The sequence below is a fragment of the Papio anubis genome, chromosome 12 (genome assembly GCF_008728515.1).
Source record: "Papio anubis isolate 15944 chromosome 12, Panubis1.0, whole genome shotgun sequence".
Taxonomy (NCBI): domain Eukaryota; kingdom Metazoa; phylum Chordata; class Mammalia; order Primates; family Cercopithecidae; genus Papio; species Papio anubis.
Genome location: NC_044987.1, coordinates 119,656,277 through 119,680,454, shown reverse-complemented (window position 1 = coordinate 119,680,454; position 24,178 = coordinate 119,656,277). Strand labels below are relative to the sequence as shown.

The following is a 24,178-nucleotide window of genomic DNA, read 5'->3' as shown; positions in this document are numbered from 1 at the left end:
CGAGCCTGGGCAGGGTATACACCGTGGCCCGGGAGCAAGCCACAGAGGTGTCTCCCAGAAGGAGAAGAGTTACCTGCAGAGAAGGGCCTGGATGTGCGCCCAAGTCCTCGAGGCCTGCACTGGGATTCTGTTGCTGGTGCTGGCCGGAGCCTCCACGCAGCGTCCCTGTTTGCCATGGGTACTGTGTCACTGCAGCTGCTGGGCTGTCAGGCCGATTGGCGGCAAGGCCTGTGCTGCTGCAGCAGGGACCTGCACAGAGCCTTCTTACTCTGGTCCCCACTCAAAGCGGGCAGGCTTGCAGAGGACTTTGTAGATGGGATGGAAAAACGTTCCAATGTGGCCTGTGTTGCCTCCACATTCCACAAAGACCTGCCAAGCCTCGTGCCTGTGTGCGTGTGAGCACGCGTGTGAGGACGTGTGTGAGCACGTGTGTGAGGACGTGTGCATGAGATGGTGAGAGGCAGCAGCATGTCCCTCCCCTTGGAGGGGCTATCTCGACATGTTCCAGAACACTGAGGACGCAGAACCCTCACTGAACTGGCAGGCCCCTGCATCTCTGTGGGCTTCCTCCCCCGCCCTTTGGTTTGCACAGAAGGCATCTGAAGCGTTTGCTACTGCCTGCTCATGATCTAGTTACCGTAATGTCATCAGTATTGTGGACAGTGTGATGGTGAGCATGGAAAGCTGAGCTGATGGGATCTCTGAGGGCCCTGGGATGGCAGAAAGCAGGAGGCTCGGGGAAGCGGGAGGGCAGGCTGTGCATGTGGACCACTGGTGCTGTCAGGTGAACGCAGACTCCTACTGGTGCTCCTTGCAAATCCATGTGGAGCAAAGGAATTCACAAGGTCATAGCCGCATCCGGGTGTGTGGGGTTGTACCAATTTGCTCCAGTAAAGATAGCACATTGGGAACAGCAACCTCAGTGGGTGTCACCACCAGATTATGTTGAAGACAGTCCATACCTTTCTCCAGGCTCTCTGGCATTCTGTGCATCTACGCTGGTAAGGCAAGCATGGATGTGAGCGACACAGCTGCCCCTGGTGCTTTCCCATCTCTGCTGGTGGCATTCACAGCGGCATTGCCCCCAGGGGTGGGACTGCTCTTGGTTACTGTCCTGGTAGAGAGGGGATGACTCAGGGTTCCACTGTAGCTTCAGTCCCTCATCTGTAAAAGGCGATCCTGTCGCCACCTGGTCCATCGGGTGCTTGTGAGGACTGAATGGTATAACTATGTAAAGTCCTTAGCCCAGGGACAGCCACATCGTCGGTGCTTAGTTGGCACTGGCTGTTAACATTGCCTTGCTAGTCACGCTGCAGATATGGCCAGGCCCCATCATGTGCCAGGTATTCAACCTAGGACCTGACCCCTGACAGGGGCCTTGAAGCCAGCACGCAGTGGCCATGTGGAGCCAGGGGAGGGAGCACAGGGGAGGGAGGACAGCTGAAGGACACAGCAGGATGAGGGGTCAGAGGAAGCTACCCCGGCTCTCCGACTCTGCCTCTGTATGATGCTTTTCCACTGCTTTGAACTGAAATTATGGATATTCTTGTTGAGAACAACAAGATAGTGGACTGAGAATCCCCTACAGCCCCTGATTGGTGCACAGCCCAGCCCCAGCTAGAGAGCGCCTCCTGACACAGGAAGCGATGAACGCTGCCCTCCAGGACCGGCTGCTGCACAGGGTACACGGGAAGGACAGCTGGGGAGGCAGGACCACAGACGAAGCCTGCTCAGGTGGGAAAGCCGGCCTGCAGCACAGGGCTTCGGGGCAGCACGGGGGATCCTCCCCAGCAGGGCAGGGCCTCTGCTTCCCGCCCTCCTGTCACACACCCATCCTCAGGCATTCTCACGGAGAGGCTGCTGGGGCTGCTGCTCCCTGCTGCAGACAGAGCTGATGAGGGCCAGAGCCCTGCTCTGAGGTCACAAACTCACCTGACAGTGGAGGAGCTGAGACTTGAACCGAGGGGTTCCCACCCTGCTGTGTTTTGCCAGTCCCAAAGAGAACCGCCCAATAGTATTTATAGAGCACCCACTGCTATGAGGGCTGGGAATCTGCATTTGTAACCAGTCGCACTGAGGTGTGAGGCCAGCCTCCTGGTGCTCTGGACAGAGGCCTCCAGGTGTGCACACGGCAGCCAGCTGGCCCGGGCGGATGCAGAAGCATCTGTGTGCGACCCTGCTGTGCCACCCGCATGCCTTGATGCTCGGGGAGGGGCAGGAGACAAGCAGCCGCCCCTCCACACCCATGCCAGCATTGCAGGTGTGGACCCGTGGGCTTCCTCGCACCCACAAGCCCTCTGCTGGAGACCTCGCGGCACTGTGTGTAAACGCTTTTCAAAGGGTGTGTGGATTGGAGCTGCGGGTCTGGAGGGAGGCCTCAGCAAAGGCAGCCTGCCCACTGCCACACGTTGCCAGGGGCAACTGTGGCTGCTAAGAGAGGAGCTGTGGCATTTAGGGGCCCAAATGTCTGGCTGGCTTGGGGCAGCTTCCCTTCTGCACGAGTCTTGGAAATGATGCCGCCTGGTTGGAGGTGGAGGCAGTGCCCTTCTCTTCCTTCTTTCCTTTCCCGCTCTGATGGCTGTAATAACTGAGGGACTAGGACACAGTCCGAATGGATGCCAAGGAAAGGCCAAGGACAGCCTTGAAAAAGCGTAGACAGACAGTGTGAGCAGGTGGCCCGCCAGCCTGTGGAGCTGGAGCCGGGTAAGGGGTTGGGCTTTCAAAGCCTGAGCCAGCAGGGACTCGGAGCCCCTGGGTGGGATGAGAGACGATAGAGGGGTACCACCAGAGAGCTGCTTTCTAGTCAAAGGAGGAAATAAGATCGGGGTTTGAATAAACCATGGCTGGAGACAAGCTAAGAATTAATGACAGCCCTGCACGTGCAGAAGTGTGGCTGCCCTGGGAGGGCAGCAGTGCCTGGACAGCCATGCTGTGGCCGCCCCTTTGGTACTTTCTTGTATCTTTTTCAAGAATAAATGAATTTTTAGAGATTTGATTGGCAACGTCCAGCAACAGAGGGACACTGCCAATCAATCAAATCTAGAGAGAGGTTAAGCCGTGCATTCAGCCATGCACGCAGCAGGATAAGCCATCCTTAAAGAGGCAGAGACCATCAAGGACAGAGCAGAAACGGCGATGGTGGCTGCACGGCAAGTGGACTCAAAGGCCTCAGAAAGCTGGAACGGGGCTGTGGTGGGGAAAGCTGGTACAGTCAGAACACGTGGCAGAACTGCAACTGGCTGTGGCCTCTGCCCAGGAGGTGGAGGTGGCCTGGGCTAAGGGCTGATGGGTAGTTTGGATAAGAAACTGTTAGAGCCAACAACCCCATAGATGTGAACATAGCCCAAAGGTGCACTCGGAAAATTAGAACAAGGACGCACGTGGCTGTTTTCAGCTCTGTTTGGAGAGCAGAACGCTAAGCACCAGACCCACCAGTAGGAGCCTGCAGTGTGCGCCGCGGAACAGCCTTGTGCGGAGAACATGTGGCTGCAGTCAGGTGTGGGGAGTGTCTCTGAATGCTGCCGTGGCACCGTCTCCAGGGGGTGTTGTTATGTGGGAAAGGCAAGGCGAGAAGAACGTGACCAGCGTGCTGCTGTTTACCCAAGGAAGGGTGGGGAGGGAATGCGCACACACACGTGCACACGCCCACACACACGCTCACATGCACACGAGCACATGTGCACACACACTCATACACATACAGAAACACACAGGTATTTCTCATTTCTTCTTTTTAATGGAAGGATAATCCACCAAAATAACTTGTTTTAATTTAATATTGCCTCAAAGGGGAGAATATAAGAAGAGGAAGTAGAAGAGAAAGAGTAGCAGGTTCAATTTTGGAATTGAGTAAATATTTCACATAATTGTAAAACACAAGTCAAAATTTTGAAAATCTCAAAATCCAAAACAAAATAACAGAAATGAACATAACTGCTAATTAAATTAATGGCATTAACAAATTATGTCAAGTGGCAATTTGCATGTCATTGCAAACTGGAAAGAAATCATAACCTCTTTACAGTAATCCTGTTATTAGTAAGGACATCGGTGGTGTTAGTCTGAAAGCATCTGATGATAGATGGATAGTGATTGATTAATAAATGATAGAGCAAATAGATCATGACCTTAATGTCAGTCATTAGGAACCTAGATTTTCAGCAAAGAGAAAGAGACACCAATATAAAAGAAAATAAGTAAAAACAGCATCATCCTAAATTTCTGTTGAAACTATCAGTATAATCGTGAAGAGTGTAGAATATTTTGTCACACCCAAAAGCAAGGAAAGTATTGAAGATACAAAGTCACATGTGATGGGCTCAGAAGCCAGTGTGAGGAAGGACTGCTCATACAGCACAGTGGAGGATTCGAAAGCACAGCAAAAGGTAGCAGCCCAGAGCATCCTGCAGAACCGGAAAGGAAGGAAGTGGTCAAAAAACAAAAGGCTGGAGCAAATCGCAGGGAGCTCCCAAAGGCCACGGCCAGGACAATTTGAGCCAGAAGATAAAGTCGCATTTGGTTATCATTCAAAGTACAACATGAGTATCCATGGGTCCACACTGATATAAACAACTGAAAAAGCAAAGGAAGAATAGACAAATCTTCCCTAACATGTGCAAAGATACTCTGTCCTCAAGGAGGTGGTGTGTAACTCCCCACCCCTTATATGTAGGCGGTATGCAGTGACTTCCTTTCAAGGAGGAAAAGGAGAGTAACTTCACAGCGGGGAGCCCGGCAAGCCCTCCCTTGGCCAGGCGAGCAGGGTTAGCACCAACGGTGATAAGTCTTGGTGACAGTGTCTGCCCTCGATACTATGTGACAGGGATGGCTCTTTACCTCCTGAACACCCGTATATACCTCAGTGTAATAATGAGAAAAAAAAAAAATTTTAATACTGGGGTAGTACAAAAGACCTGACCAGCAGCCAAAACTGTCAAGGTCAACAAAACAAAGTCTAAGAAACCATCCCAGCAGGCAGAGCCTAGAGACGCGGCGACTAAACATAATGTGGCATTCTGGACAGGTCCTGCGACAGACAAGGGACATCAGGTAAAAATTAGAGAAATCTGAACAAAATATGGGCTTTAGTTAATGATCATGTATCAATACTGGTTTATTAATTGTGACAAATGTCCCATACCAGTGTGAGATGCTAGTAATAGGGGAAACGGCGTGGAGTGTATGGGAACTCTGGATACTGTCTTCAAATGTTTCTGTAAATCTAAAACTATTCTAAAATAAAAGATTTGCTTAAAAACAAAGACTAGACCAGGCATGGTAGCTTATGCCTGTCATTCCAACACTTTGGGAGGCTGAGGCAGGCAGATTGCTTGAGCCCAGGAGTTCGAGACCAGCCTTGGCAACATGGTGAGACCCCCATCTTTAAAAAAAAAAAAAAAATGAGGCATGGTGGTACATGCCTGTGGTCCTGGGTCCCAGCTACTTAGGAGACCAAGATGAGAGAATCACTCCAGCCCAGGAAATCAAGGCTGCAGTGAGCCAAGATCATGCCACTGCACTCCAGCCCGGGTAATAGAGTAAGACCCTGTTTCAATAAAATAAAATGAAAACAATAGTAATTGTAGTGGATTCAAACTTTTATCTGATACGTTCTCATAAACATCCCTGAGTTCATAATGGCACCTTTTTTTTTTTTTTTTTTTTGAGACGGAGTTTCACTCTTGTTGCCCAGGCTGGAGTGCAATGGCGTAATCTAGGCTTACAGCAACCTCCACCTCCCGGGTTCAAGCGATTCTCCTGCCTCAGCCTCCCAAGTAGCTGGGATTACAGGCATGCACCACCACGTTGAGCTAATTTTGTATTTTTAATAGAGACAGGGTTTCTTCCCCAGCTCAGGTGGTCCACCTGCCTCAGCCTCCCAAAGGGATGGGATTACAGGCGTGAGCCACCGCACCCCACCCATAATGGCACTTTTTAAAGAACTGATCACTTGAAGGAAGTGACTCATTCACATGAAAACTGATGAAAGGCGAGTGTCTGGCCCATATCTGGGCTTTCTTACATATACTGTGCCTCAGGGTCATCCAAGTGTTGAAAAGGGAAAGTTTCTTCTTAAAAATTATTGTGGCTGGATGCGGTGGCTCATGGCTGTGATCCTAGCACTTTAGGAGGCCCAGGTGGATTACTTGAGCCCAGGAGTTCAAGACCAGCCTGGCCAACATAGGAAGACCCCATCTCTACAATAAATACAAAAATTAGCCCAGTGTGGTGGCGCACACCTGTGGTTGCAGCTGCTCGAGAGGCTGAGGTGGGAGGATCACTAGAGCCCGGGAGGTCAAGGCTGCAGTGAGCTGAGATCATGCCGCTGCACTCTAGCCTGGGTGACAGAGCAAGACCCTGTCTCAAAAAGTTAAAATAAAAATTATTGCAACTAATAAGTGGAGAAGGAGCAATAGAAGTCAAACATCAGCGTTCCACAGCTCCCAGGAGGTGAAGGATCTGGGCATGGCATTTACCAGTGGCTGCTAAAAATACTAAGTGGCAAGCTAACAGGGAGTGGGCCAGGCTGAGGGTGCTTGACCTACCGGTGCCATCTCATCGCAGAAAGATCCAAGTAGCTGTGCCACTTGGCCCAGCACCACCTGCAAAGTGCGCCTGGATGTGATCCTGCCTCTGACCACTACTAATAAAAGCAATGCCGCAGGATGCAATTGACTCGGTTTCTTCAGCAAATGAGCTACGAAGGGATAAAAGAGGAATGGGGAAAGCCTAGAGATGTAAAAAGGCTTCAGAGACATGCCAGCCAGATGTGACATGTGCATCTTGCTCATGAGTCAAGTAAACCAGCTGTACACTCAGGGAGCCTGAGCCATGACAGGGTGCCTCATGATACCAGGAATGCAGTCGCTTTTTAGGCGTGAGAATGGCATTGTGGTTTTTTGGTTTTGTTTTGTTTAAGACAGGGTCTCACTCTGTTGCTCAGGCTGGAGTACAGTGGTGTGATCTCTGCTAACTGAAGCCTCAACCTCCCAGGCTCAAGCAATCCTCCCACCTCAGTTGTGTTTCTTCTTAATGAGAGTCTTTGTCTTTTCATAGAAAGCACGCCGAGCCATTTCCAGGGAACAAAGAGGGATATGATCACCCCAGGGGCCGGGTGGGTGCTCTTGGAGGCAGCAGTGGCTGATGCTGGCTGAAGGGACAGCAGTGGCTCAGGGTACTCATCTTTCTACTGTCATGTAACATGGGGCTTCTTCCATAATAAAAACTTGTAGAAATGAGCCTCTTTTTAATTAGTAGACTTTATATTTTGAGGAATTTTCGTTTCTGGGGAAAAATGAGTGAAAAGTACCAACTTGCCACATACCCCCTTGTATCTCTCCCCATTTTCCCTATTTTTCAATTGGCTCAATCGTAGCAGATGTCCCACACAATTGATGAGCCAATATTGATACACTATTATTAACTAAAGTCCATAGTCTACACGAGGGTTCACTCTTGGTGTTGTACATTCTATGGGTTTTGCCAAATGTATAATATCCTGTACCTGCCATTACAGTATCAAACAGAATAGCCTCATTGCCCTAAAACATTCTCTGTGCTTCTGTTCCACCTTCCCTCCCACTGAGCGCTTGGCAACCACTGATCTTTTTACCTTCTCCATAGTTTGCCTTTTCTAGAATGTCATGTAGTTGGAATCATACAGTGTGCACCCTTTTCAGATGGGCTTCTTTCACTTAGCAACATGCATGTAAGCTTCCTGCAGGCCTTCCCATGGCTTGGTAGCTGATTTAGCGCTAATATTCCGTTTTCTAGAGGGACCAGTGTGGTTGTCTACTCACTTTCCAAAAGACATCTGGGTTGCTTCCAAGTTTGGCAATTATGAATAAAGCTGCTCTGAACATCTGCATGCAGGTTTTTGTATGAACCTGTTCTCAACTCATTTGGGTAAATACCAAGGAGCACAACTGCTGGATCATAGGGTAAAATGTTGATGTTTTGTAAGAAATTGCCAAACCGTCTTCCAAAGTGCCCGTGTTGTTTTGCGTTCCCGCCAGCAGTGATAAGCATTCCGGTTGCTGCACATCCTCGCCAGCACTTGGTGGTGTCGGTGTTTGAGATTCTGGCCATTCCATAGGTGCGTAGTGGTGTCTCACCATTGGCTTGATTTGCTAATTCCACATGATGCGGAGCATTGATTTGCCATCTGTGTATCGTCGTTGGTGAGTTGTCTATTGATATTTTGCCCTTTTTTTTCACTCTGTTGCCCAGGCTGGAGTGCAGTGGCACCATCTCGAGTCACTCTAACCTCCACCTCCCAGGTTCAAGCGATTCTCCTGCCTCAGCCTCCCAAGTAGCTGGGATTACAGACATGTGCCACCACACCTGGCTGATTTTTGTACTTTTAGTAGAGAAGGGGTTTCACCATGTTGGCCAGGCTGGTCTCGAACTCCTGACCTTAGGTGATCTGCCCGACTCGGCCTCCCAAAGTGCTGGGATTACAAGCATGAGCCACCATGCCCAGCCCCATTTTTAAATTCAGTTGTTTTCTTAGTGTTGAGATGTAAGAGTTCTTTTTGTATTTCAAATACCAGTCCTTTATCTGATAAGTGTTTTGCAAAGATTTTCCCCCAGTCTGTGGTTTATCTTTTTATTCTCTTCAGAGTGCATTTTGTAGAGTTTTTAATTTAAGGAAGTTCAACATCAATTTTGTCTTTTATAGATTATGCTTTTGGTGTTGTATCTAAGAAATCATCACCAAACTCAAGGTCACCTAGCTCTTCTCTCAAATTATCTTCTAGAAGTGTCATAGTTTTGCTTTTTACATTTAAGTCCATGATCCACTGGGGGTTAATTTTTGTGAAAGATTCCAGGCCTGTCTCTACATTCATTTTTGCATGTAGATGTCCAGCATGGCTTGTTGAAAAGACTGTCCTTTCTCCATGGAACTGCCTTTGCTCCTTTGTCAAAGATCAGTTGACTCTATTTGTGCAGGTCTATTTCTGGGCTTTCTATTCTGATCATTGGTCTATTTGTCTATTCTTTCACCCGTACGCTGCTGCCTTGATTACTGTAGCCGTATAGTAACTCTTGAAGTTGGGGAGTGTCGGCCCTGTGACTTTGTCGTCCTTCAATATTGTGTTGGCTATTTTGGGCCTCCTACCTTTCCATATAAACTTTAGGATCAGTTGTCAGTATTCACAAAATAACTGGCTGTGATCGAACTTAAGTCTTTTAGGGGCTACTCTGAAATATGAGCTGCCTTCCAAGGAACATCAGACATTTGATGAACTAATATGAAATACAGCCCAAAACAAACACACTGAAAATAACTGAAGGAACCAATATGCAGGAAGAGTAAGATTAAGAAATGGATTAATATGCTCAGTGAGATCAAAGAAAATATTGCATCATTGAAATAAAAGTAGAATGTTCTTTCTGAAATGATCATTCAAAGAACAAAATAAGAGTTCCTGAAAATTAAAAATATTATAGCGGGTATTAAAAAAAATTGTTTTTGATACAGGTCTCGCTCTGTTGCCCAGGCTGGAGTACAGTGGTGTGATCATGACTTGCTGCAGCCTCAGCCTCAAGGGATCCTCCCACCTCAGCCTCCTGAATAGCTGGAACCACAGCCACATGCCACCATGCTTGGCTAATTTTTTAAAGTTTTTTTTTTTTCAAGGAACGAGGTCTCACTATGCTGCCCAGCTGGTCTCAAACTCCTGGTTTCAAGCAATCCTCCCACCCTAACTTCCCAGAGTGCTGGGATTATAGGCATGAGCCACTGCTCCAGGCTGGTATTAAAAGTTTGAAAGATAGATTGAAAGATAAAATCGAAAAGAATTTCTCAGAAAAGAGAAAGATATGACCTTTGAAGAAGAAAGATAATAAAATTAGAAGGTCAGTCCAGAAGGTCTACTGTGTATAAAATAAAGATACCTCAAAGAGAAAATAAAAGAAATATTTAAAAAGTAATTGAATGGTCAGGCACAGTGATTCCTGCCTGTAGTCCCAGCACTTTGGGAAGCCAAGGTGGGCAGATCACTTGAATCCAGGAGTTCAAGACCAGCCTGGGCAACATGGTGAAACCATGTTTCTCCACACAACATCATTAGGCATGGTGGCATGCATCTGTGGTCTCAGCTACTTGGGAGGCTGAGGTGGGAGAATCACCTGAGCCTGGGAAGTCAAAGCTACAGCGAGCCATGATCACACCACTGCACTCCAGCCTGGGCGACAGAGCAAGACCCTGTGTCAAAAATTTAAAACAAACAACCAACAACAACAAAAAACAGTTATTTAAGAAAACTTTAAGCTGGGCACGGTGGCTCATGTGTGTAATCCCAGTGCTTTGGGAGGCCAAGGTGGGAGGACCACTTGAGGCCAGGAGTCTGAGACTAGCCTGGACAATGTAGCAAGACTCTACGAAAAAAAAATAAATTACCCAGGCATAGTAGCACATGCCTGTAGTCCCAGCTATTCAGGAGGCTGAGGCAGGAGGATCTCTTGAGCCCAGAAGTTCAAGACTGCAGGTGAGCTGTGATTGTGCCAGGCTGCACTCCAGCCTGGGCAACAGAGCAAGACCCTGCCTCTGAATTAAAAAAAGAAAAATACCTTCTAGAACTGAGTTTCCTGATGGAAAAGGATCAATAAGTACCCAGTATAACAGAAGAAAATAGACACGCCAAAGCACATCAATACATTTCAGAAAATTTGGAACAAAGAGTATCTCACAAAGTCTTCCAGTAGGGAGGAGATGGGCAGCAGAGAAGAAAGGCAGACTCCATACAACAGATCAAAACAGGAATGGCATCAGGTCCTTCACAGCTCACCTGGAAGCTAAGTGAAGCACAGCCTTCAAGATTCTGAAAGAAAAGTATTTCTAGCCTAGAAGTTTATGGCCCAGTATAGCATTTATTTTGGAGAATGTTCCATGCACACTTGAAAAGAATGTATACGCTGAAGTTGTTGGGTGGTCTAGAATTATCCATTAGGTCAAGGTGGTTGTTCAGATCATTTGTGTCTTTGTTTTTGCCTGTTTTGTCAATTTGAGAAAGGGGTATTAAAATTTCCTCCTGTGTTTGCGGAGTTGCCTCTTTCTCCCTTTAATTCTGTCAAATGTTGCCTCATTACACTGAAGCCCTGTTATTAGTTGTGTAAACATTTATGATTGTTATATCTTCCTTATAAATTGCCTCTTTTATCATTCTGAAATATTCCTCTTCATTTCTGGTAATACTTTCTTGAAGTCTGCTTTTTAATAACAGCTTTACTGAGATACAACTCACCATAAAATTTAAGCTTTTAAAGTGCACAATGCAATGAATCTTAGTTAATTCACAGTTGTGTAACCATTAGCACAATCTATTTTTAGAACACTGTGTCACTCCCCCAAAAAAACTCACACCCGTTAGCAGTCATTCCCCATTCATCCCACCCCTGCTTTTTAACTATTATGAGTAAAAGCTGCTATGAACTTTCATGTACAGGTTTTTGTGTGGACATATGTTTTCACCACTCTTGGCTGTATAAATAAGCATGGAATTTCTGGGTCGTACGGCAACTCTATGTTGAACATTTTGAGGAATTGCCAAACTATTTTTCTAGTGGTTGAAATCGATTTTGTCTGATATTAACAGCCATTCTACCCAGGAACTATCTTTTCCAATTTATTAACTGTCAGCCTCTCAGTGTCTTCATATCGAAAGTGTATAGACAGCATCATTAGGTCTTCTTTTTAAACTGTCTTATAAGGCCTGATATTTAATTGGAGTTTTATCCTATGTGACATTTAATAGAATTGTTCATGTGGTTCCATCTAGGGTTACAAGTTTGTCTTTGGTTTATCTCCTTGGTTTGTTTTCTTTTTCCCTTTGTCTGCCTCATTTTGGATTATTTGACTATTCTTAGAACCTTATTTTAATTTATCCACTGGTTTTACGCTGTACCTCTTCGCATTCTTTTAGCAGTGGCTCAGGGATTACAGTATACATTCTTAGCTTTCCATCATCTACTTAGAGTTCAAATAGTATACTTCATGTAAAATATAAAAACCCAGCAGCCATAGAGACGCATCTTCTTCACTCCTGCCTCACTTTATTCTATAATTGTCATGCATGTTACACCTACACACTTGTAAACCCCAAAATCAGTATTATTTTTGCCTAAAACAGTCATATCTACTTTAAAATTTAAGAGGGAAAATTGTCTTTTATTTTGTATCCAGGTGTTCACCATTTGTGGCACCCTTTGTGCTGTCCACAGATCCAGTCCCATTTCCCTTCAGCTTGAAGAATGTTCTTCAGCATTTCTTATAGTGCAGGCTTTCTGGCAACAAATAACTTGGTTATCATTTCTTTATGAAGGTCTTTATTTTGCCTTCATTCTTTAAAGAATTTTCACCAGAAATGGAATTCTAGTTGTTTTTTTTTTTTACTTTCACCTATTAAAGATGTTGTTCTGCGGTCTTCTACAGGTTGTTCTTCTCCATGGTTTCTGATGCAGTCTGCCATAATTCAGTCATTTTTCTGTAGAGTGTGAATAATGTAAATAATTTCTCTGGCGGCTTTAAGATTCTCACCTTGTCTTGGGCTTTGAGCAGAATTGACTATAATGTGCCTATATAATTTTTTTTAACATTTATCCTTTTGGGGATTCACAGGCTTCTTGAATCTATAAATTTTTGTCCTTCACCTACTTGGGGAATTCCTTGGTTATCATTTTTTCAAATATTTTTTCTGATTCATTTTCTCTGTCTTCTCTGATTCTAATTTTCTCCCCTTCTAGGACTCTCGTTAACCTTATGTTAGACCTTTTGACCCTTAATACTCTGTTCTACTTTTTAAAATCTTTTTTTCTGTCTTCTTTGGATTGGATACATTCTCTTGGTGTGTCTTCAAATTCACTGACGATTAGCTCTGTCATATCCATGCTGATGTTAAGCCCAGCTGATGCATTTTTTAATTTCAAATACTCTACTTCTAACAATTCCATATATTTTTAAAATTTCCTTGGGATTTCCTGTCTTTTATTCATTATAAGCCTATTTTCCTTTACCTAGTATTGTTACAGTAGCTGTTTTTTAAAGTCCTTGTCTGATAATTCCAACATCTAGGTCATCTCTGGGTTTGCTAAATAAGTTTGAGTTGTATGCCAAATATTGTGAATGTTATGCTGTGGCAATTCTGGATTATGTTACATTCCTTTGATGGGTGTTAATGTTTTCGTTTTAGCTGATAATGAGTTTGGTTAAACTCAAATTGCAGCCTTTGTCTGACCTGCAGTGGCAGCAGCTCAAATTTCAGCCTTATCAGCAAGCTTATTTGAGTCTTCCTTACACACACAGCTCAGACATCAACCAAAGGCCTAGGAAAAGTTTACACACAGAACATGAAACTACCCTTCTCTGGCTCTCTCTTTTCTGGAGTTCTCCCCTCACTGTGGCTGCTATGGCCACTGTGGACTGTATCCTCTGATTTCTATCAGAACTGCAGGTTTGAGCAGGATCTGGATTTAAAAAACAAAAAAAAAAAAAAAAACAAAACCGCAGGTGACTCATACCATAATGCATCCATTGCACAAAGCTTCTAATTTTCAACTCTCTTCTAAAATCTGCCTGTCTGTGTGCACTCTCCAGAACTTCTCTTCAGAGAATTCATTTGTTGGTTTGGGGGTGGGGATTGTACTCTGTCTAGATTTTATAGCTGTTACCTGCAGAAAAGTTAGTCTCAGGAATTTACCTATTACCCAGCCAAACTACCAATTAAGTGTACAGATAAAGCCATTTTCAAATAGTCAATGTCTCAAAAAATTGTCTCCAAACTTCATTTGGGGAGAAGATACTGGAGGATGTCCTTTACAAAAAATGAGGTTTTTGAACCAAATAAACAAATGTGAGGATTCAGGAGATCCAACACAGGAAAGAATCAATCAAAAGAATCCTGAGGATTAGAGTAATGGGGACAGCTGCTAGAAAACACTTAATCCTGGTTGTTCAGTGCCGATCAAAAGTCTTCAGGAAATATTTCTTCAGGAAGACAAACTTAAAATGGATAATGTATTTGAAAATTCTGAAAAGAGATTTACATAATTAGGGAAGCATTTGGATTTGAATTATTGTTAAATACATAGAAAAACCAACCAACAAACAAAATTATTTTGCTCTAGGGAGAACAAAATGTACAGGAAAAGACAAAGTAACCATAGTATACTATATAGTTTAAGCTATGAATACATTTGACATAGTCATGATGTAAATCCTGAATGGCGATCTAGTTAAAATTTTGATATAAATACATCTAGAAGATGGTGGTACTAGGAAAATAGTGGGGAGGGAGGATTTTTTAAAAAGAGCTAAATTAGTGGTTCTCAACTGATGGTGTCTTGACTGTCCATAGGACATTTGGCAATATCTGGAAACATTCTTGATTTTCACGCTTGGGGGTGGAGATTATTGCTGGCAGCTGGCAGGTAGAATTCAGGGACACTGCTAAACATCCTACAATGCACACCCACAACAAAGAATTAATTGGTCCAAAATCACCATAGTGCCACATTTCACAAGCTCTGAGTCAAGTCATCCTTTTCCATCACAGTGTGTCAGCAGATAATATCAAAAATGTAAATATCAAGTAGCAAAAATAGGTGTTCAAAGATGGAGTGATAGATATAAAATTAAATAGCTGAAGGCTCAGAGTGAGAAGTAAGGCTGGGTGGTGGGGTTTCTGTAAACTCTGTGTATGTGTATGTACAACTTTGATATTTTAAGTAACAATTTAAATGGAAGAAGATAATTATTTACAAGGAAGGCAGGTATGCCCGTTCTTCACAGAAATTCCCTGGACTGTAGCTGATGACAGGGTTGGGTTCTTGCCATCTACCTGGATGTGGCTGTGATTCACTCACTGTAAATGTCTCCATGTCTGTACGTAAGGGTGATGCATGAATAGGCACATTACTCTTTTTTTGGAGTTCACTAGATCCATGATTTCTCAACAGTTTCTCTCAACCCCAAGGCAGTTATCCCCAGGAGCTTCAGTACTTACCTGAGCCTTCTATAAATCTGGCAAGTGATCAAGCCATACCTTCCCCTGGTGGCAGCATTCCAGAATTGCAGGTCCAGGGTTTTTTGAGGGCCACAAAAACCCCATGAAAGCTCAAGATGCCAACCTGAGCATATGAGGAAACAGCAAGCATTTCACCTATTCTGCAGTTTCTGTCTCTGCTGTTTCTGTCACCACATGAGCAATTTCTGGCATCTGTTTTAAGGACTGTAGCTGGTTCCAAAGTCTCATTGTAGGTTAAATTGATTTTAGGTTTGTTTAAAGGCTGGGAAATTCTACAGATCCCAAAGCTCTTTCTTCCTCTGTCTCTGCTGAACTGGGTAGGGAAATGTAACTGAATTATCCAGTCCTGCCTTGTTGCTTGCTGGTCTTGTCAATTAATTTTACATTGAGTTGAGTTGCCAGCCATGTGCCTTTGCCCCACTCTCCCCATAGAAGTGTTGATGGGCATTGGGGCACACTCTGTTGGCATCCTCATGCCTTGTTGTTAAAGTGCTCACCTTCACACGGGGAGCAGGTGCACAAAAACGGAAAGCCACACAGTGCACAGCTTTGACCTTGGTATGTTTCTTACTTTTGGGGAAGGACTTCATCCAAAGCTTGTTTATTTTGCAGAATAGGATGAGAACTTAAGACCAGCATGGTCAATGGGAAGTTGGAGCAGCCTCTTTGGTTGGGGCTGGCTCTAAGGCAGCAAGGAGTAGGTGCTGCCACTTCATGTGGCTGTGCAGCTTCTGTCCGGAAAATGGAGTCACACTTCCTCTTCACCGGGAAAGGGGAAGGCAGCTGGGAGCATGGGCTCCACCCTTTGTGTGCCCAGCCCAGGGAGGACTCCAGTAACCTCTAGGACTCACTGTGCTATGACTCGCACAAGGCAGAGACACTTCCCCTAAAGGTAGAAGACAGTGACATGGACCCATCCTGGAGGATACCCTCTTCCTGCAGACGGGTTCCCCCGGCTCCTGGACAGAGGAGCAGGGAAGGGAGGGACAGGATCTGTATCCAGAGGCCTCACAGACATCTGGGTCCAGTGGCAAAAACTTGGGGGTGGGGGGACTGGCAGAGGCAGGAAAGACAATCTCTTCTCAGGGACCCATATTACATGCCTCAGTTAGCCCTGCTAAAGGGGACAGTTTCGATAGGACCTCTGTGGTTTGGGGAAGGGCAGAAGCTCTGTTACAAGCAAGAGCGTGGGAGGGCTGTGGCCTCCAACCTGCACTGCCCACTCCCTCCCAGGGCTGCGGCAGTCATTTTCCAATGGCAATGCCTCTGAATTCCCGCTCACAACACCCCTTCCCCCAGGACCTTTAAGATGCCCCAGCCACCAACCTTGACCCTGGGTTTGCTAACAGCAGCAGCAGCATCTGGGGGCTGTGGCCTTTGCATGCCAGAGCTGCCTTTGCCATCTCTGCAGGTCTGGGTGGACTGCGTCCCCAGGGTCTGCTCCTCCAGTCCCTGCCTCCCAGCTTCCCTTTAACTGAGACCAGTCACTCCTGGGTCACCTGCTGGCTGAGACACCTCCTCCCTCTCCATCCCAAGCCTGGTACAATATATGTAATTGCAGGGGATAGGAGATGGGAACCGTCCCTAAGATCCCAGAGGAGCAGCTGTGGCCAGTCTCCTGGGAAAGTAGGCACAGCTATGGTTTCTCACTTGAGTTCTTAGTCCATTTGGGCTGCCGCAACAGAATACACAGCTCAGGTGGCTTAAACAGCACTTATTTCTCCCAGCTCAGGAGACCAGAAGTCCAAGATCATAGCACTGGCCGGCAAACTGGTTTGCAGAAAGCCATCTTCACAGGATGCAAAGGGTTGCTCTAAGGTCCCTTTTATAAGGGCACTAATCCTGTTAACAAAGGCTCCGCCTCATGATGTAATCACTTCCCAGAGTCCCTGCCTCCCAGCCCCATCACACTGGCAGTGAGGGTTTCGACACATGGACTGGGGGGGACACAGACACACAGCCGCTGCAAGTCCCCAGCTCCCATTCGTGGCCAGCAGGGTGGGCTGAGTCAGAGCTGAAAGACAGGCGGGGGGAGGGGGCGGGGAGCTGAGGAAGGCTGCCCCGAAGGCCACAATGCTGAAGACCCAGGCAGAGCCACATGCCGGCTGGCCGCGCTCTGAGCTCCTACGAGGAAGAGTGTAGCGCCCCATGCTGGGAGCCCCTCCTCAACGAGATAAACAGGACTCGGGGCCATTTTTGCTCTGAGGCCAATAGCCAGTGTCCCCACACGGGGCCCTGGGGGAGGTCATGGGACCAAGAGCCAAGGCTGTGGCCCAATCAGTGTACGCTCACATTGGGCAGTGCTGGAGACCTGTGCCACTGCCTGGGCAACAGCTGCTGCTGCAGGGGCAGGTGAGCCTCAGTGGGCAGCAGACAGAGACGCACTGTGGCTGAGGGCTGCTATAGAACAGTCCTCCGGGTGCTGGCCAAGAAGGCTGGGCAAGGCATAGGCCTGGTGACGGGGCACTGCAGGTGGGCAGCTTCGACCAGACAGGGACTCTCCCACAGCTCTGGAGGCCAGAAGTTTGAGATCAAGGTGGCAGTAGCATGGGTTCCCTCTAAGGCTGTGAGGGAAATCTTCCAGGCCTCTCCCATAGGAGCTGGTGGTTTCCTGGCAACCTTTAGCATCTCAAAGCATCACCCTGATCGCAGCCTTCATGGCGCCTTCTCCCTGTGTGCATGTCTCTATATCCAGACTCCCCTGACTCCCTTTCTTTTGAGACAGGGTCTCACTCTGTTTCCCAGACTGGAGTGCAGTAGCACAATCAAAGCTCATTGCAGTCTCAGCCTCCAGAGCTCAGGTGATCCTTCTGCCTCAGCCTCCCAAGTAGCTGGGACCACAGGCACACACCAGTACACCAGGCTAACTTGTATTTTTTGTAGAAATGGGGTCTCACTATGTTGCCCAGGCTGGTCTGAAACTCGTGCTCGAGCAGCTTGCCCACCTCGACCTCCCAGAGTGCTGGGATTACAAGTGTGAGTCGCCACACCCGGCCCTAATTTCCCCTTTTCATAAGAACACTAGTCACCTGGGTCAGACTCACCTTAATGGCCTCTTTTTAACTTGCCTGTATCTGCAAAGACCCTCTTTCCAAATAAGGTCATATTTTGAGATACTGGGGGTTAGGACTCCAGCATATAAATTTGGGCAGGACACAGTTCAGTCCAGAACAAGTGTTCGGGGACACAGAGATGATGCACCAGTAGGCAGGTTAGGGCAGGGGGCAGACTCTGCCCTGCCCCAGGACTTAGCCCTGATGGCGGCCTTAGGGGAAACTGGAGGGGTGGGATGTGGGGAGGGGTGCTGAGCATTCTGTCGGGAAAGGTCAGTGTGGGCAGAAGGTCGGGATGGATTCTCTGTGCTCAGTTGAGGGGGACAGGGCAGGTGTGTGCCCAGCAGCATGTGGGCACCATTCACCCCCATGAGCCCTGGTGCCCTGTGGTGTTCCCGACAGGCAGGCTGTCATTGCCTGAGGTCAGAGCCGGGGACAGGCTGTCAGTGCGGCCAGGTTCTCACCAAGGGGGCTTCCTGTCCTGGGCCTGTATGATGGAGGTCCCTGTGGCACACTCTCATGGCCTGTGCCCTCTTGAAAGAATCTAAACCACACCCTGGAGGGGTGCAGAGCAAATGCGTGTTGCAGGAGTTACTACCGGTCTGAGATCATTTGCACAGCCTCTAAACACCCCGAAGTCACACGCCCCGCTCCTGCGGGTGCCTCCCAGCCCCAGCTGCTTTGGGGAAGTCGGCATTTTTAGTGCCTTGATGGTATTTAGAGTCTAATTACAAACGCGCGTCACTGGGACCACATGCTTGGTGCTGGAACTGGCTCTTCATTGATGGAAACAATGTGGTTTCTATATTAAGTGCAAGATTCGGAGCCACTTCCCTGGCTTTTGCAAGTTTGAGCTGGGGTCCCCCACAGACCCCTCCAGACCTCATGTCCATGTCTGTCCAGTGGGCCTGCATCTAGGGTTCAGGGTAATGCAGAGTGGTGACAGGCAGGGTGGCCACCTGCCTGTGCCCTAGCACCCACATGACATTCCCCCATTCTGCCTCCTCCTCATGCTCAGAGAGGCTGTTGAAGGCCCCTTGTAGACATGCCTCTCCCTCTGCAGGGGAAAGATTTTGGTCACAAGGTGAATGTTTTTTGAGAGCCAAGCTCTGCCACAGGAGACTGGCTTGGGAAGCTGAGATTGATACAGGGCTCACCAGTCATCTGCAGCTTCCCTAGGAAATAGAAATCAATTTCATGAATGTCACCTGGACTGCTTTTGAGACCAGCAATGTGCAGAGTTCAATCTGTCCTTTCCCAAAATTCTAAATGCAGATGGCATCAAAGGCAGTGATAGCAGTTTTCTGTTTCACTGGTGGCTGGCAAGAGCCACAAATCCAATGCCCCCTCAAGCTGAGAAAGTGACGTCACAGCCCAGGAGGCTGGGGCGGGTGGGCACAGCAGCTCTCTCAGCCCCAGCTAACAGCAGGGGAGAGTGCCGCATGCAAGTGGGAGGCCCAGCTCCCCAAGTGCGAGGGTTCTGATTTTTCAATGAAAACTGAAATTCTAGACTTTTTATGCAAAGGTTTCATACTCTCTAAATTGTGACAGCTAAGTTGAAACTGACTGAGGCACTGTGTGGGTGGGATTTGACCCTTGGTAATCGCTGGATGGGGACCAAAGGGAACATCCTAGGATGTGTGTGGATGGTTTGAGGCCCTGTTGGCACCACATCCCTGCCCCCAAGTGCTTGCCAGGATAGGAAGCCATGCTGTTTACTGAGGACACCCCACTAGAGAGGCAGGTGTCCTGCCCACAGGCACCTAGCAAGCAGCAGGGCCCCCACGGGCTCTGGACCCAATAATACGCTGATTCTGGAGGGGTGCGGGCCCACCAGGACCAGGGCTCTCCGGATACCATCCCACCATGAAGGGGGAGGGAGGGCCCTCCAGGTGGGGCTGGGACTGCAGGGGAGCTCGTCCAAAGCAACGTTGTTTGGAAGTGGCTCATGACCTAGGAAGACCTGGGCGAGACAGATTCTGGAGGTCAGAGGGGCATCAGATGCCCAATAACTGATTCCAGACCTAGCTCCACCCCTGCAAGCCCTGTATGCCCCTTTGTCATCAGCTTTCAGAGAAAGCCAAGTGACGTTTCCAGGGCCCATGGGAGCCTCATTTCCTCCCAGCTCTCCTGAGCAGGTCCTGCCATTTGCTGCAGTCTGCTGAGGGCAGCAGGTCTATAAGGGGTACAGGGGACAGAATAAGGAATTGGGGAGCCCTGCTGATTAGGAGTTAGGTGGAAACAGCAGCTTCTGCAGACTCAGATACGAGACATCACATCTGGGCAGCCAGCCTGCCCCCGTGCAGGAACAGCTCTGGCTGGGGCAGCATGACTGTGTGGAGGTGCCGCCAGAACGTGCACCCAGGCTGTCGGCTACAGACAAGGAAGGTGCTGGGGCCACCAAGGTCCTCGGCCCCACAGCCAAGCTTCCTGAGAATCCCCCATGAGTGGCTCATTCCCTGAGAGGCCCTCTGGTCCTTTTCCTAAAACACAGTCTCCCCTGCCCAGAGAAGAGTAATGTCTGTCTCTGACACTTCCGAGGAAAAGGGCTCTCCAGCCCCTTGACCCTTCCAAGGCACAGGAACAAACTTCTCCCCCAAAAGTGGCCAAGGGCCAGCTCTGGCCAAGATCATGGAAGGACAGCATCAGCCATCACAAATGAACCACAGGAGATTCTGGAGGATGAGGATTCTAGAGTGAGCCCAAAGCCGTGATGCTTAGCAGGCCGCAGTCGGAGGCCACATCCCCAGCCCCTCCCTGCCTAAGCGGCCGGGCTGCTAGAGTCCCCATCAGCCCAACGAGCCCTCAGTAGGCCCCAACTTGAGCCCGGCTTCTCCAGTGACCCATCCTTGTGCCAGTCCCGTAGTCTCCCCAAGCATCAGATCCAGAGAACACCCCACAGCGGGTGGCAGGAGTGAGCAGGCAGTAATATGCACTTTCTTGGTTGGAGCCCCCTCAAGGCCTGGCACTGGGGGCCTGCCCAGAGCAGGGAAGCTGGTCCTAGCCCATCTCAAGGTGGGGCCAAGTCCTCCCCTCTCTACCCACAGACTTATAAGGGATGACCCCTGGGGATCTAGTGGCCGGGCAGCTGGGGGCTCCCTACTGTCAGGTCTTCTCACCAACGTCTCACACACTGGCCTCGTGACTCCTGAGCCGGGGCAGCCTGCCTCCTCCATCTCAGTTTGAGGCCCCAATGTCTCGGTGCCCCCCACATGTGTTTGGTACCTCATACTCACAGCTACTTCGGTCACATGTCTCATCTCTGCACTGGACCTCAGCACTCCCTGGCCCATAACCTCACCCTGGCATCCTGGGCCCAGCTCTCAGGCCTTTTCTGCGCCCCCGGCCCCCTAACTGCTTCCTTGCCTATTCCCACCCCAGGACTCCGCTTCACACTGCTCTTGCCTGGTGGGTCCAGGCCTCTGTTCCGTCTCCTTTTACTTGGCTCTGCCTTCTTAGGTGGTACTCAGCCACCTGAAGTTATGTGTTCACTTCTTTGTGTGTTGGCCAAAACTCCCTCATGAGGACGCAAACTTCCCACAGATGGAGACAGAGACAGCTGAACTGCCTGTGCCTCATGGCTTTTAGTGGTACCAGGAACAGAGACATTGGAATGACTGAGTGAGTGAATGAATGAATTCCTGAGCAACAGCCACTGCCCAGGTGTGCCGATTGGAGGGGAGAGAACCGATATAACGTGTGGCTTGTGTTCGGTTGCCTGTCTGTACCAGAGCAGCAAGGGTCCTGCAAGCTGAGGTCTGCCCTCCGAGAATTCTCGGCATTGTCTTCCTTGATCTGGCTTCTTTACTTCCTAAATCCATCTGCTTTCCTAATTACATTCTGAGAACCTCAGTAAAAGGGATAGCCCCTTGCAAAGACCACTGCCGCCGTAGGTGGGCCTCTCTCCCAAGGCCCCACTAGGATGGTCCTGCTCCCAAGACTGTATCTTCAGGGCGGTTCAGGGTGATCAGCTGTCCAGTGGGCCCAGGACATTGGATACTCACTGCTGAAACCGGGCAGGTCTGAGTACATGGGAATGAGCTGGTCCCACAGCAGAGACTGCAGAGCAGCTGGCGTGGGGACTGCCCTGGCGCCCCTGAGTCCTCCCTGGGCTCGTCACAGCTCTGCCTGGAGGAGCTCTGCAGCCATCTTGGAGGTGACTGAAACTGGCACATCCTGGGCCTGTCAACAGTATGGGGAACCGGGCGGTACCTGCTTCTATCCAGCTCTTACATGGGTGTTGGATTTGTGAAAAGCCACCAAGCAGCACACAGGCTTTACGTTTTCTGTTTGTGGCTACACCAGATGTTTAGTTTTTGAAAAATCCATAGCACGAGGAGGATATACGTACAGCGCAGTGTGGCTGGTGAGGGGCATGACTTCTTGGCTGTTGTTTACCATCAGGGTGCTTTTCTTTGTTCAAAGGTGGTGCGTAAAGTAGCTGTAAACTTCACCTTCCCGGGCTTCCTCCTCCCTGCTGCCACCTAGAGACAGCTGCCTTTAGGCTGCGCTCCCATTCAGGAGCTGCTGGGATGAAGGTGCCAGAGGCCCCCTGTGGAGCTCAGTTCCATGGGCAGGGGTGGGGCCGGGGCCTTTTCACAGCAACATTTGAAAACCACTAAGGGTTATTGCTGCAGTAGCCAGGGTGGGCAGTGTCAGCCCAGACGCCCACCCAGTTCCAGTCTCTATCCGTCGGGTTTTCCTCTGGGAGTGGCGTGGGGCTGGGAGGCAGAGGCCAAGGCCATCTGCTGCTGAGCGTTGCTCAGGGAGGTGAGAAGAGCAGACAGCAGAGGGCCAGGGCCCAGCTCCACCTCTGCCTGTGGGATGGCACCCTGAGTCCGTTCCTACTTCTGTGCCAGGTGCATTTGCCACGGCGAGAACAAATGGGGCAGAGGAGGTAACCGGCTCCTAAAGGGACCAAGAGCTCCTCAACTGCAGGGCAGTGGCCACAGCGTGGCAGCCTTGGGGGTCCCCAGCCTGCCACTCACCTTCCCAGGAGTACTGGGGCAGCTAGCTATCCAGGCCAGAACGGGGACAGGGCCCCCACTCTGTGAGCGCCCTGCTGGGCCAGGCTCTTCTGCCTTCCCAGGCCTCTGGAGCAGGAGAGCAGGGAGGGAGTGGGAGGAAAAGGGCCGCGTCAGTGTGATGTGCGTTCCCAGAATATATGAGAAGCAATTAAGCGCCACGTTTCCTCCTCCTGTGAGGATGCAAAGCCTGGCGCTGCAGCCCAGCCCTGGAACTTGCCTGTCAGGCTCTTCACATGCCGTCTCTTGGTGGCCGTGAAAATTGCCCCAGGCCTGTAAGAGTGAGCACGTAAGGATGCTCAGGTTAAATAGGAATCAGCCCTTCCTCCGCAGCAGCTGTGGAGGACTCAGTGGAGAGCTGCAGTGTCACAGGAGGGCCTCCCCGCCTCCCCTGGCCTGCCCTGGCCTCCTGAGCCAGTTAAGTGACCTCCACAGTCACAGCAGCATTCATTCTGGTTTCCCCAAAAGCACCTTTGCTTCCAAAAAGATGACGATCTCACTCCCCTCGCTTCCCTGCATTCGCCCCCCTTTTAGGAGCCCACGTGTCTCTGCCTTGGGTGGGTGCTGGCTGTCTTCTTCTCCGCTGGCTCTCACTGACGCCATCCTCCCCGCCTTCCCACAGGTTAACAATGAGAATGTTGTCAAAGTCGGCCACAGGCAGGTGGTGAACATGATCCGGCAGGGAGGGAATCACCTGGTCCTTAAAGTGGTCACGGTGACCAGGAATCTGGACCCCGACGACACTGCCAGAAAGAAAGGTACATGCCCCACATTGCCCAGCTCCAGCCTGGGGCCCTACCGGGGTGGGTGGGGGTGGGCAGGACAGCTGGGGGGCAGTGGGCCCTCTCTCTAGCTGATTCCACACTTCTGAGAGCCCAGGAACAGGGACAAGACTGGAATTTGCCGCCAGAGCCCATGACAATGACTTGGGGCTCACAGGCTGCCGGAACCATCCGTGCCCCAACAGGAGTGCCCTTTTAGTCACTAGCAGGTGTCCCTTCCGCAGGCTTCCGACTCAGTGTCCCGTCCCCTCCCTCCCCCTGCCCAGGCCCACCCATGAGAGGGCAGGCTCTGC

General features: G+C 49.2%; 1 protein-coding gene across 8 annotated transcripts in view; it reads left to right on the top strand.

Moving 5' to 3' along the window:
* Nucleotides 1–24,178, top strand: part of SHANK2 (SH3 and multiple ankyrin repeat domains 2) — a 661,289-nt gene that overhangs the window by 604,044 nt on the left and 33,067 nt on the right. For all 8 annotated transcript variants that reach the window (XM_031653797.1, XM_031653801.1, XM_031653800.1 and 5 more), the window contains exon 18: nt 23,726–23,861. In XM_031653797.1, the coding sequence (XP_031509657.1) occupies nt 23,726–23,861 (136 nt within the window). The remainder of the gene's footprint in view (nt 1–23,725; nt 23,862–24,178) is intronic.